This window comes from Aulonocara sp. 'chitande type north' Nkhata Bay, linkage group LG22 (genome assembly GCF_057382095.1).
Source record: "Aulonocara sp. 'chitande type north' Nkhata Bay isolate Kocher_YH1m ecotype deep benthic linkage group LG22, A_spYH_male_GT1.1, whole genome shotgun sequence".
NCBI lineage: Eukaryota > Metazoa > Chordata > Actinopteri > Cichliformes > Cichlidae > Aulonocara > Aulonocara sp. 'chitande type north' Nkhata Bay.
In genome coordinates, this window is record NC_141364.1 from 2,759,653 (window position 1) to 2,772,463 (window position 12,811).

The 12,811-nt window shown below is 44.0% G+C and overlaps 1 protein-coding gene across 1 annotated transcript; it reads left to right on the top strand.

Annotated features, from left to right (window-relative positions):
* Window positions 1-3,323: 3,323 nt before the first annotated feature.
* LOC147303184 (C-type lectin domain family 12 member B-like) lies at window positions 3,324-11,337 on the top strand. Its single transcript, XM_086281227.1, has 7 exons — window positions 3,324-3,775; window positions 4,097-4,213; window positions 5,699-5,809; window positions 5,890-5,994; window positions 6,250-6,389; window positions 10,361-10,467; window positions 11,196-11,337. The coding sequence occupies exons 1-7, from the start codon at window positions 3,619-3,621 to the stop codon at window positions 11,335-11,337; spliced, it is 879 nt and encodes a 292-aa protein (XP_086137353.1). The 5' UTR covers window positions 3,324-3,618.
* Window positions 11,338-12,811: the final 1,474 nt, after the last annotated feature.

Sequence of the window (12,811 nt, forward strand, 5' to 3'; positions counted from 1 at the left end):
CCCGTGCCTGTCCCAGCGCCTAGGCTGAGGGCGGCCAGGATCTGGCCTGACCCCCCTAGAGACTCAGCTGAGGCTCTCCAGCCAGTGCCCTCACGCTCTGGAGGCACGGAAGAGCCAATCAGTCCACCACTTCATCCACCACCTGATCCAGCCTTTCACGCACTAGCTTTATCCCTGGTTAGGCTGGCTGAAGTGTCCCCTGCTCAGGCACCAGCTTTACTAGCCCAGGCCGTAGCCTTATCTCCCCGTCTAGCCCAGTCTGTAGCTCAGCCATCAGCCACACCAACGTCAGCTCCGTCGTCAGCCACGCCTGCCTCTGTTCCTCCCTTAGCATCTCCACTCCAGTCGGTTCCCTCACCTGCTGTTCAGCTTTCCCTCCAGTCAGTTCAGTCTCCTCCTGTCCTCCAGTCACCTCCTGTAGCTCAGTCTCCTCCTGTCCCCCAGTCCAGTCTGCTCCTGTCCCCCAGTCCAGTCTGCTCCTGTCCCCCAGTCCAGTCTGCTCCTGTCCCCCAGTCGCCTGTCCACCATCCTGTTCGGTTCCCGGACCTGCAGCCACAGCACCCAGAGCCAGCTGTGAGCTCTCCTGCTCCTCAGCCAGGGGTTTCCGCACCCGCTGGCCCGGCCTGTCTCCAGCCAGAGGCTTCAGCTTCGTCTGGTCCGGCCTCTGCCTCAGCTGCACCCACGCCCGGCCCGGCCTCTGCCTCAGCTTCTGCTCCGCCTGGTCCGGCTCCAGCCTCAGAGCCTTCGTCCTCGTCTGGTCCTGTGCCCACCGGGCCATGGCCAGCACGCCTAACACTGGAGAGCCGCCGCCGCTGCCTTCCACGCGGCCGGCCCCCTGAACTGCTCCGTCGTCTCCTTCGCCGCCGCCGCTGCCTTCCGCGCGGCCGGCCTCCGGACCGCCTGCGCCTTCGCCTGAGTGGCCGCCGCTGCCTTCTGCGCAGCCGGCCTCCGGACCGCCTGCGCCTTCGCCTGAGTGGCCGCCGCTGCCTTCCGCGCGGCCGGCCCCCGGACCGCCTTCGCCTGAGTGGCCGCCGTTGCCTTCCGCACGGTCGGTCCACCGGAACAGTCTCGTCTCGACCGCCGCAGCCGCCCACCGGACCGGCTCAGTGGTCGCTGCTGCCTTCCACGTGGCCGCCCACCTGAACTGTCTCGTCTCGGCCTCGGGCCACGTGGCCACCCACCCGAACTGTCTCTGTGTGGCCTCCGTCCCTCCGTCCTGGGCCCCCTCCGCCTGCCCTGTTCTGGTTCTTTTTCGTTTGGCCGTCGGGTGCCGGCCTTTGGGGGGGGGGTCCTGTCAGGGTTCCTGGGTCGGTGACCCAGTGTTTTCAGTTCACACTCACTGTTTATCTACTGCCTGTTCCACTTCCTGTTTTATTGTGTTAGCCTTGGTCTGTGTGTATTATGTTCAGTCCTCTTCCCATTATCATTAGTTCATTATGTTCAGCTGTGTACTCACCGGTCCCTCATTATCATCATTATCACCAGCCTGTGTATTTAAGCCCTCTGTTCTACCCATTCAGTGTCGGGTCATTGATGATGTAAGTCTGATGTCGTCTGTATGGTCAGTCAGCCAGCCATTTCCTCCCTCTGTACTGTTTGCTCGCTCCTTCGGCAATAAACATCCACCTTCACCTACCTGCCTGTGAGTCCAGCGTTTGGGTCCTCCTTCTCTCATCCACGACACTACCGCTGACAGTTCCTCAGCATTACACTTTCCTCACAGCTCTGACCCGCGTGCAGATGATCGTCATAGAAACTAATATTCTGGGACTCTCCTCCATATTTGTCCCTCAGGTTTCTACACTTCTTTCTACGTTCCCTCACGTCCATCAGGATAGTTTTGCTCATTTAGTCCTTATATTGAGAGGATTGTTTTTCTCTCACTGATCTATTCAAAAGCTGCGACCAAGAAGTGGCCAGAAATGCATCGACCGATCACAACAGCTGGAATGGACTAATGTTACTTTGTCCTTGTTTGAGTTCCTGTAACTTTTTAACAAACTCGACTAATTTGTTTGGTAAATCTGATTTACTTTCTACTGGGATCATTCCTACAGTGAGGATTAATAAAAAGCTCCAAAGTCTCTCGTTAGTGCTTCATAAATGGACTTTTTGTTTTATCTTTGTAGATGTTCACACCGAGAAGAAGCTTCCAGCTGTGAGAAGAAGCTGGTTCAGAGCTTTTGAAGTGAACCTGGGAGTGCTGTATCTGCTGATTGTGGTGGGAATCATGACACGCTGTGAGGAATTTGATTCCAATATGTTAGATGTTTGATTTTGAACATTAGAAGTGAAATGATTTGATGCTGCAGACCTGATTGTGTTTAGTTCCTGTTCCCACACTGCAGAGTTTCTCCTACTTCACTGGAAAACACACAAACAGCAAACTTGTTACTGTAATGTTATTGAACGGTCGACCTCACAACATAAAGCACCTTGAGGCTGTTGCTGTGATTTGGAGCTGTAGAAGTCAAAGTGAATTGAATGATTAAGACAACGTGTGTCCTCCAGTTGGACAAACCTCCAACACCTAAGTAGCACACAGGTGTAATCCTAGTCAGGTGCTTTCAGTGTGGAGGAGCTCCAGCTGGGCTCATCACTCCCACACATCCTGGAGAGAATGAAGAGCTCGTCCAGTGCTGCATGACCAGGATGGAAACCACATTGTTGCTCTGAATTTGAGATTTCACATTTGGATGGAGTTTCTCCTTCAATATTCTGACATAAACCTTCTCAGGGAGGCTGAGGAGTGTTTGAACCCACCAGCCCAGATTTACAAATCCAGAGGCCGAGTACCCGACTCTCATGTAATGTTGCAGAGGTGTGTTAACCAGGACGGCCCAACAACAAGGAGTATTTCCTGGTGACCTCACAGTAAGATGTGCAACATTTAAGTGCACTGTAATTTCAAAAAACTTTTCCTCCTTATGTTGGACACTTTTTCACACAAGTACTTCTGTATTCCTTTGAAAATCAAATCAAAGAACACAAAAAATGAACTGCATCAGTTTTCCTGAAAGTGCAAAATGTAGAAATGAAAGGAAAAGTTACAGTTTAAAAAACTTTAAAATCTTCGGTCAGCAGTGAAGCTAAATTTAATTGTTGTTCATTTAAAGAGTGTTTGAGACGTGGTTCAAACTTTCCACATCGACTGGATGAACCTCAACAGTTCAACAGTTTGTTTCTCTATAAGGCAACAGCAAGAAAACAAACTGTAACTGACAAAATAACATTTCCTGGGTCGAACCAACTGTGACACTGAGGTGTGACTGTGTTTGTGCTTTTATGTGTGAATGTTCAACGTCTTTAGAAAAAGAAGAGTTTATACATTTTCTGCTTTATGCAAACTCAGTCAAAAGCTCAACAAAGTACACATATTGTACAACACAGAGTTTTATCTGTAGTTAAGAGAAACAAATGCAGTTAAGACATTTTTATGCAAATTAATCACACAGTCTGTGTTTCCTTACACGCTGCCACTTCCTCAAAGCTTCTTCCTGCCTGAAAGCAGACAGAAGGCTGGACAAGAATAAAACAGCTCGATATCTTCCAGGGTCAGTACTGCAGAACTGTTAGAGTACAGCTTAAACTCCTGCTCAGCGTCTCCGTCCTCTCACGATGTCCTCAGATATTTATGCCAAACCAGATCTATCAAAGAAGGTGAGATACAGCAGAAAGGAGGACGGAGCAGAGTGGGAGCAGAGGGAGGTGGATATCTACGAGAGTACAGATGAGATGAGAGATAGTTATGATCATTTTCAGTCACAGGAAGGAGGTAAGTCAATTATGAATCTAAATGTACTTCCAGTTTGTTACAGTCAGCTTTTAATGCCAAATTACTGCAGCCCATCAAACATCTGTTTCTCCATTTGCTGTATGAACCTTTTTAATTTAAATTCTTTCCCACAATAGTTTGTACGTCACTTATTGATTAACAGGAACTTCTTTCAGTCACAGCGCAGATGTTATATTTCCTTTGTTTTTTGGCAACCGGCCCTTTTTTGACGTTAAGCTGATACAACCACAACCACAGGTCTGTTAACCACAGACTGACAGGAAATAAGCACAAACCAACATCCACACTGCTTTCTAACAGGACCACAGACTCTGAATCCTCCTTCAGTCCTGAAGGGCTCTTTCAGATGTGCTACACTGGGTCTAAGAGTGCTGTGCCTCCTGATGTTAGCTGGGATCATCATCCTGTCCATATGCTGTAAGATAAGATACAACCTCTGAACTTCTCCTGCAAATGAATGTATGACTGATACTGAATCCCAGCAGCCAACAAACATGCAGCTTCACAACCAGAACGTGTCCTTCTGCCACAGCAAATACAGGAAGTACATGAAGCCAACACAGAAGCAGCAAAAACTGCAGTTCCTTTAATGACCACTGGAGGCTGATGCTGAAAGCGAGTCAGTCCCCACAGACTCCCATGTTAAAATGAGCACCTTTGCTGCAGTAAAAACATGTTTCCATTCAGGACCAAATGAGTTTTGGTCTCTAAGGATAGTTTCCTCTTCATAAAAACTGCACGGTGGCATTTTAAATGGAATTCTCTGATCAATAATATGAGCTGCTGTGTGGTACAGCCTGACCAACACGTTGGTTTTGCTGACTGAGCTTCTAGTATTTCATGAGTCTGTTACTTAGCACTGATTAGCAGGTGTGTGTCTGTGTGCATGATTCCTGGCTCATATCTTGTGTGTGTTGTGGAGTGAATGTTCTTGTTGTTCCTTCAAACTCTTCACTCAACACGGTGATTCTGTGATTACATCAACAAAGCAGACAGGCAGCAGCATCTGCTGCAGACTGATGCAGGTGCAGCCACACTATGTTAGACAGTGGCCGTCTGTCATTGTGCGACTAGTTAGTTCACTTGGTGTATTAAGCAGGTAGCTAACAAGCTAATGTTAGCTCCATTCATCTGCTGGGATATATCAATGAATCTTTTTTTATTACATCAAATCACAACAACAGTTGCCTCGAGGTTCTTTATATTATCAGGTAAAGACTCCACAATAACAAAAACAACAACACAGAGAAAACTCCCAGCAGCTGCTGATGTTTGGATTTTAAGGTGGTTTGATTCTATGTTTTAAATCAGTTGATGATCTTCAGCTGACCTTTAGCTCCTGGTGGAGCTGTGACAGACTTAATGCTGGATCAGCAGAAACATCACAAATCTATGATGTGAGAACAGAGACGCCTGCAAAAGGACGTCTGAAAGCAGGAAGTTCCTGGAAGCTGCAGGAAGAAACATTTATTAATTATAAATAAGCAGAAAGAGGAAGTGTTGAAGCCTCAGAGCAGCTTTGACTGAATGTAAAAAGACATATTTTCAGTGAGAACAGGCACATGTCACATGAGTCAGAATCTATTCTTTCAAAGCATATAGATAACATCTCTGACTACAGGTGTAGAAATGCTGTTTGACTCTTCACCTTCTTCCTCCACACTGAAGCACAATTATTCTGAATCTTGTCAGTGGTTTTTGTTCACAGTTGATACGTATTTAGCTCATCAGATTTCCTGTAGTTCTAACACCTCCACCCACAGGACATGTTAAAGAGCAATGGCTGCAAGTTTCTGACTCTTATTGATATTTGACAAAGCAGAGGAAGAAGATTATTTCTGTTCAACGTTTCACTCATTTTATTTTATTTTATTTTATTTTGGTTTCACTGAAATATTTTAGATGCTTTGAACAAGAGTGAAAACAAAAGACTTCATGCTAAATGTGACAAACTGAACCACGTTTACAATGACACCAAAAAGAATCACACTGAGCTGCAGGATGAACTTCAAGGTAAGCAAACACCAAGTTCTTATATCACAGATATATTTGTGGAACATTTTAACTTAATTTTAATCTGTTTTACTCTAAAGGCACAAAAACCAGCCGGACTCAGTTACAGAGCCGTTATGATGAACTGAGTAAAAACCACAGTCAGCTACAGGAAGAAGTGAAGAAGCTGAAGGAGAAGATAGAAGGTAATAAAGTTTGAATAACTGATAGAAAACATCAGTGTTACACAGTGATAACCTGATTGTGTCTTTGTTTTGAATCCTAAATGTTTGATGCTGTGTAACAGTTTCTCTGTATAAATGTAAGTTTCAGTTCATTATGAATAAGAGAGAAAACCTGAGTTTAAATGAAGCATTTACAGGGAAAATGACAGGAACCAAAGATTAATGTGATACAACAGGACACAAAGTCTGACTTTAAAACATGTGTTTGACTTTAAGAGAAGTGTCCTGATCGATGGACGAGGTTTGGAAGCAGCTGTTACTTTAAATCCACTGAGAGTGAAACTTGGTCTGAGAGCAGGAGAGCCTGTCAGGATAAAGGAGCTGATCTGGTGATGATAAACAGCAAAGAGGAACAGGTGGGTGTGTTTGTTCATGTCTGTGTGATCTTTGATGGAGCTGACAGTGAGTTACAAAGTTCTTCATACTGTGAATTAAAGCCACACATTGATGATAAGTATACATGTGCAAACATACAGACACATAAACAAAGCAGCACATTCATTCCATCAGAAACACAACAGTTAGAAACTATGGAGGAAAATAAAGGGGAAAAGATTGAGGGAGAGCTAACCTGTAAAAATGAGTTTCAGCCGTTAACAGTCAGCTGACCTGATAGTCTGAGGAAGGCTGTTCCACAGTTTGGCTGCAACAAGCTCAAAAGCACGATGGCCTCTGGTGTTCAAATCAGAGCGAGGGACAGTTGGGAGACGCTGATTAGATGATCAGAGAGGCCGGCTGCAGTGATAAGGTCCAAGAAGCTCTGCTATATAAGCAGGGGCCTGTTCATGCACAGCTTTATATGTTCATAACAGGATTTAAAAGAGGATTCTGAATTTCACTGTAAGCCAGTGAAGAGAAGCAAGAATAGGTGAGATATGAGACTGCAGGCCAGGTTTTGTTTGCAGCCTTGCTGCTGAGTTCTGCACTAACTGCAGACCAACTATGGAGGACTGAGAAATGCAGGTGAAAAGTGAATTACAATAATCAGGCAGGAGAAAGTATGAACTCAAAGTTCCAGATGATTGAATCACAGTAAAGATTTGATCTTTGCAATATTTCTGAGCTAAAGGAAACAAGACTGGCTGACCTTTGACATGTGAGGCTCAAAATGCAGCTGTTGGTTCAAAATGATCTTTAACAGGTGATTGGATGTTACTGGTGAGGGGGACGATGTACTGACTGACCTCCTCAGAGGAACTGAGCCAAACAGCACAACTTCAGTTTGAGATGAAGGAAGTTTAAATCCATGAAGTGATGACAGAGAAGCATTCACTGAGGCAGGAGAGGCTCGACAGAAAAGCATTAGTGTGTGTGTCATCTGCACAGCAGTGCTAGGAGATCCCATTAAAACCATTAAGCAGATGTCACAGGGGCAGCATTTATAAAGAGAACAGAACTGGTCCAAGGACTGAGGCATGTGGGACTCAGATGAGGACACACGTTGATTAATATGAAGTATCTGTTTGATATTCAAAGATGGTCGCTCACAGTGGACATAGATGCTTCTTTCACTCCTCTTTCAAACCATCTGTCCTCTCTGTCCAAAATGTGAACATATCCTTAAGATGCAGATGGACTGCTGAGTCTTGTCCTGTGGAGGTGGCTCTTCTGTGTTGTGCCATGCACTTGTGAAGTGGTTTGGTCTCTCCAATGTAGAGGTCTGGACATTCCTCGCTGCACTGTACAGCATACACCACATTGTTAAGCTTGTGTTTAGGAGTTTTGTCTTTTGGGTGAACCAGTTTCTGTCTGAGTGTGTTGCTTGGTCTGAAGTACACTGTGATGTCGTGCTTGGAGAAAACTCTCCTGAGTTCCTCTGATACACCGGCTACATAGGGGATGACAATGTTGTTGCGTCTGTCTTTCTTATCCTCCCTCGCTGGTGTCTGGTCTTCTTTTCTGTGCCTCTTTGCTGACTTTAAGAACGCCCATTTAGGATAGCCGCACGTTTTGAGTGCTTCCTTTACATGTGTGTGTTCCTTCTTTTTTCCTTCCGGCTTAGAGGGAACATGTTCTGCCCGGTGGTGTAGGGTCCTAATTACTCCAAGTTTGTGTTCCAGAGGGTGATGGGAGTCAAAGAGGAGGTACTGGTCCGTGTGTGTGGGCTTCCGGTAAACTTCGATGTTGAGGTTGCCGTTCTCTTCAATGTGCACGGCGCAGTCCAGGAAAGGCAAACAGTTGTCCTTTGTGTCTTCCCTGGTGAACTTGATGTTTTTATCCACAGCGTTAATGTGCGCAGTGAAGGATTCCACTTCTTGTGTCTTGATTTTGACCCAGGTATCGTCCACATATCTGTACCAGTGGCTGGGTACTCTTCCTTTGAAAGAGCCAAGAGCCTTTCTTGTGAAGTTGGTCCTGTCCTCCAAGGAGCTGTCTTCTTGTAGTCGTTTTCTGACAGTCTCCACGGCCTCTGTGGTGGGTATGCAAGTGAAGAGAGAGACTACATCAAAGGACACCATGGTTTCATCTGGATCCAGGGTAAGTTTCTGGACCTTGTCGGTGAAGTCGGTGGAGTTCTTGATGTGGTGTGGGGTGTTCCCCACGAGAGGAGCAAGGATGGTAGCAAGGTGTTTAGCAATGTTATAAGTGGCTGAGTTTATGCTACTGACTATGGGTCTGAGTGGGACAGCTTCCTTGTGGATTTTAGGAAGTCCGTAGATGCAGGGTATGGCATCCCCTGGGTAAAGGCGGTGATATGTGAGGCGGTCAATAATTTTGTCCTTTTCAAAGTCTTGAAGGCAAGCTATAACTTTCTTTTTGTAGCTGCTTGTGGGGTCTCGCTTTAAGGCTTCGTAGGTATTGTTGTCACTGAGGAGAGTAGTGATCTTTGTGTGGTAATCTGTAGTGTTTAGGACCACGGTGCATCTTCCCTTATCAGCTGGTAAAACAGTGATGTTGTGGTCTTTGGTCACAATGAACCCACCCGAAACTCTGGCTGATTGGGGCCCACACCCAGTTCCACACCTTGGCTCAGGCGATTAGAGGATCATCAGGGGGTCCTTTTGTCCCTCTGTGGGGGGTCACTCCCACTAGGTTTATATCTGGGACTCTCCACCATTTGACCTTAGAACTGAAGAAGCTTCTCGGATGAGAGGTGAAACGTCTTCAAGTAACTTAAAGAAGTCCAGACGCTTTTCTTTGCAAGCTCCTTTGACTGTGTTAATAAGAGGAGCACCATCAACAGTATGAAGGCTGCAGAGAAGTCAAGCAGGACTCAAATGGAGTCTTTATCCCAGCGCAGAAGAATCTGGTTAGTAACTTTCATGAAAGCTGTTTCAGTGCTGTGGTTTGTCTGGAACCAGGTTGGAATTGATCAAAGATCTGAAGGAGCTGACGAGCAACTTGATTTAAAACAGTGGGATGTAAGGAGGGTTGATCCCACTCACAAAGACTCTGGCTGTTTGAAAGTCAGCTGAAATGAAAGGGACTGGTTTCTAATAGAGAGAAGTCAGGGGGAGATGGCAGCAGGAAGGAGTTTGAACTCCAACAACAGAACTGGAGGAGAGACTTGGGGCGGTTGAAGAGGTACAGACTTGAACTCTGACCTGATACTGTTGATGTTGCCAGTGAAGAAATCGAAAAATGTCCACAGTCATTAGAAGACATGGGAGTGACAGCAGTTTGTCTCTGGGAAGACAACACTGACTGTAAGCCTGTCAAAGATGATACATCTGTGATTGGATAGTAGGTCAGACATGTGGAAGGTCAGCGTTATGTGTGGGGCCGACAACATGATGCACTACATGAAATGATGCTGCAGTGTTCATCAATTGTGTGGCAGTGTTGTTAGAGGGATCATCAATAAGTAAATTAGACTCATCTACTAAAATGACTTTATGAACAATAACCGATGAGAGAAGATTAGAGAATCCATTCAGGAAATGATTGCAGGATTTGGGAGGTGGATCGATTACAATACAGCAAACTGGAGATTCACATTGAATTATGAAGGAGAGGAATTCAAAGCAGTTAAAGAACCAGGATTAAATGGGAACCAGTTCAGATGATCCTTAGAAACCAAGTCAACACAAAACATTGAAATAACAGAAATGTTATAAAATGAGAGAAATCCTCATAATCCAGATTATTTTTCTGATTCAATCCAACTGAATCAAATGATTTGTTAACACTGATTCCACTGCAACACTGACTGAGCTACAGGAGGAGCTGATATTCATTGATTCTTTGGCTCTTTCTGATTTCTGCACAATGGAAGAAAAGTTTCATCACAGTTATTCTTCCTTCAGACATGTTCACAAGATGATGTCACTACAACAGAAGTGCTGAATTATGACTGGAGACAATATTTGTGTCTCTTCTCAAACAGGAATTTGTCAGTAAATTTGGAGGAGAGTCCTGGATTGGTCTGGAAGCTAAATGGACATCAGGAGGATATGAATGGGAATGGGTGGACGGATCAGCGCTGACACAAACGTGAGACATTAGTTTGTTTCTATTCCAGAGTTATTATTTAGAAGTGAAACACTGATGTTTTGGAAGATAGATCAGCAATACATGAGCTGAGCTATTTTCCAACAGCCCCACAAACTGAATGTAAAGAAAAGCAGAAATCCTCCTTTGAATGAACAGCTGTGCTTGAACTCTCTTCATCTGCAGTCTGTGATGACGTTCAGTTACAACAAGTCAGTTTGAAGGAATCAGGATTGAAACATGTTCAAAGCAGCGACCGACACATTTCACTTTGTTCAATTTGTCTTCATGTTTTTGTGCTGTAATGTTTCTTTTCTCACAGAACAAAAAGTGTTTCAGAGAATTCCTGTCTCTTCTTCTTTGGTGTTTGTAAAACTTCAGAACATATGAAGGAAGAAGCTTCAGTAAATATGACCTGATAGACACACATTTCAAAGTGATGTCTGTAAACAGCTGACAAAACAGTTTCAAACAGCAGAAAGTCAGCTCTGACTTCTTTTTATTCTCCATTTTTACAGCAGGAAGATTTCATATTCATCAAAGCTTGAAAGCTGTTTTAGTGTGCATGATGATTCTCAGAGAAAAGTCTAAAGGAGGGAAAGTGGGCGAGAAACCTGGGAAAGAAATACAGCAAATATTGGAAATATTCCAAAAGAGACGCATATTTATATGAATGTGACAATAGTTATGAGTTTAGTCCAGTTTCATATCAGATTTGATCTCTCTGACAGGTTCTGGGGAACAGGATGGTCAGATCCTTATTATGGTCACTATGGAGTCTGCTGTGACCATGATGGGAGATGGAGACGGTCACTTGAATACAATAATTATGATAATAATTATGTGTACATGACCTTCATCTGTGAGAGATGAGTTTGGTGCTTTGATGTAAATGTTTGAATAATCCAACCAAAGACACCTCACTATGAAATGTCCTGCATGAGCCTCAGACTCAGCTTACAGTCTTTACTTGTTCATTCTGCATCATATATTGATTACATATATTGTCCCTCTGTGCTCTGTGCTGTACAGTAAGGTTGGAAGTCATCCACACAAAACCTTGAAGTACTTCATTACTCTGTAGTTCCAGCAAATTGTTCTAATAAAAGTCAAAGTGCAGCTTGTCTTTACTTTGCTTTACTTGGTTTATTCATCAGTCTGTTGGTCCTAAAACTACAGTAAATGTCTTGTTTGTAAAAGTTCAGCAAAAAATATCAAATGTGGGTTACTGCTGGTTAGTTAGTGTGACTTCATACAAACCTGTGTGTTACACCAGTGGAAGAAGCTTTTCCTTCATCAGTCTTCTTGTTTCTTACTATAGGGCTGAACAGCTACACTAACACTCTCTGGCTCTATGCTGCCCCCCTGTGGTCACAGTTGTAGTCAGTGTTGGTATGAAATGTTTGAAAGCTTCAGCACCACAGACAGCTACAGGCAGCTCCACCCTCTCTGTACCATGTCTTTCTTAAACAGAAATAAGACAAAATAGAAACAGTAGAAGAAAATATAAAAGGCCAATTCAAATATAAAATAGACACAGCGGTCTGCAGCATCAGCAGAAGTGATACAAACAGGTGCTGAGATGCAGTGAACATAGAGCAGCATTATTATTTTCAGACTCGTGGATGGGAAATAATACATACAAATACATATTTAGATATTTCTTTTACTGCATGTTGACTGTTTATATGAAATATATTTATATAAATCACAAAATAAATAGCTGGTGTCTAATATGTGTTTTCAGCGCCTAAAGTGGAAACTGGTGAGGAAAATGTACTCAAAACAAGGCTTTACTTGCACAGTCTCCCCATCAGTTTATCAACAGACGTCTCAAATAACAGAAAAAATTGACATACAAACATGGGGGGATCAGACTGAAAGACCACGCTGCATTTTAGATGAAGCTGCTGTCCCAAATACTTCCATGTTAGAACTTTGAATCTTTAGATATTTCAGGGTATTTCAATCGTTTCCCACATTTCTGAACACATTTAGAATAACGACCACAGCACGTCTTATATTTTCAGTGACCAATCTAAAGTCTGCAAACATTTTCATGCACCAGCACATCACAGAGCACAGATGATATCATCACATCTGTCAGGACAGAAACACTAGCAGCAGTAAAAAGTACTGCAGAGTCTCAGGTTTGTGTTCAGCCCAGGCTCTGTGCTGCAGCTCAGCCCCTCTCTCCCCACTTTCTGTACTGTTTCAATGGTCTCTGTCCAAAAACAACACTGAAGAAATAACTATGGGAGTAGTAGAGTTCATAAACTCAAATCATGTATGAATAAATAAAAATATAACATTAATACATGCTGTATAATTTGTTAAATAAACTTTG

What these genes read in the sequence shown, in the direction of transcription:
- LOC147303184 (XM_086281227.1), top strand. Translation starts at nt 3,619, where the DNA reads ATGTCCTCAGATATTTATGCCAAACCAGATCTATCAAAGAAGGTGAGA. An exon ending in CATCATCCTGTCCATATGCT is followed by an intron (nt 4,214 to 5,698) that starts GTAAGATAAGAT and finishes GAAATATTTTAG; the next exon opens with ATGCTTTGAACAAGAGTGAA. An exon ending in GGATCAGCGCTGACACAAAC is followed by an intron (nt 10,468 to 11,195) that starts GTGAGACATTAG and finishes TCTCTCTGACAG; the next exon opens with GTTCTGGGGAACAGGATGGT.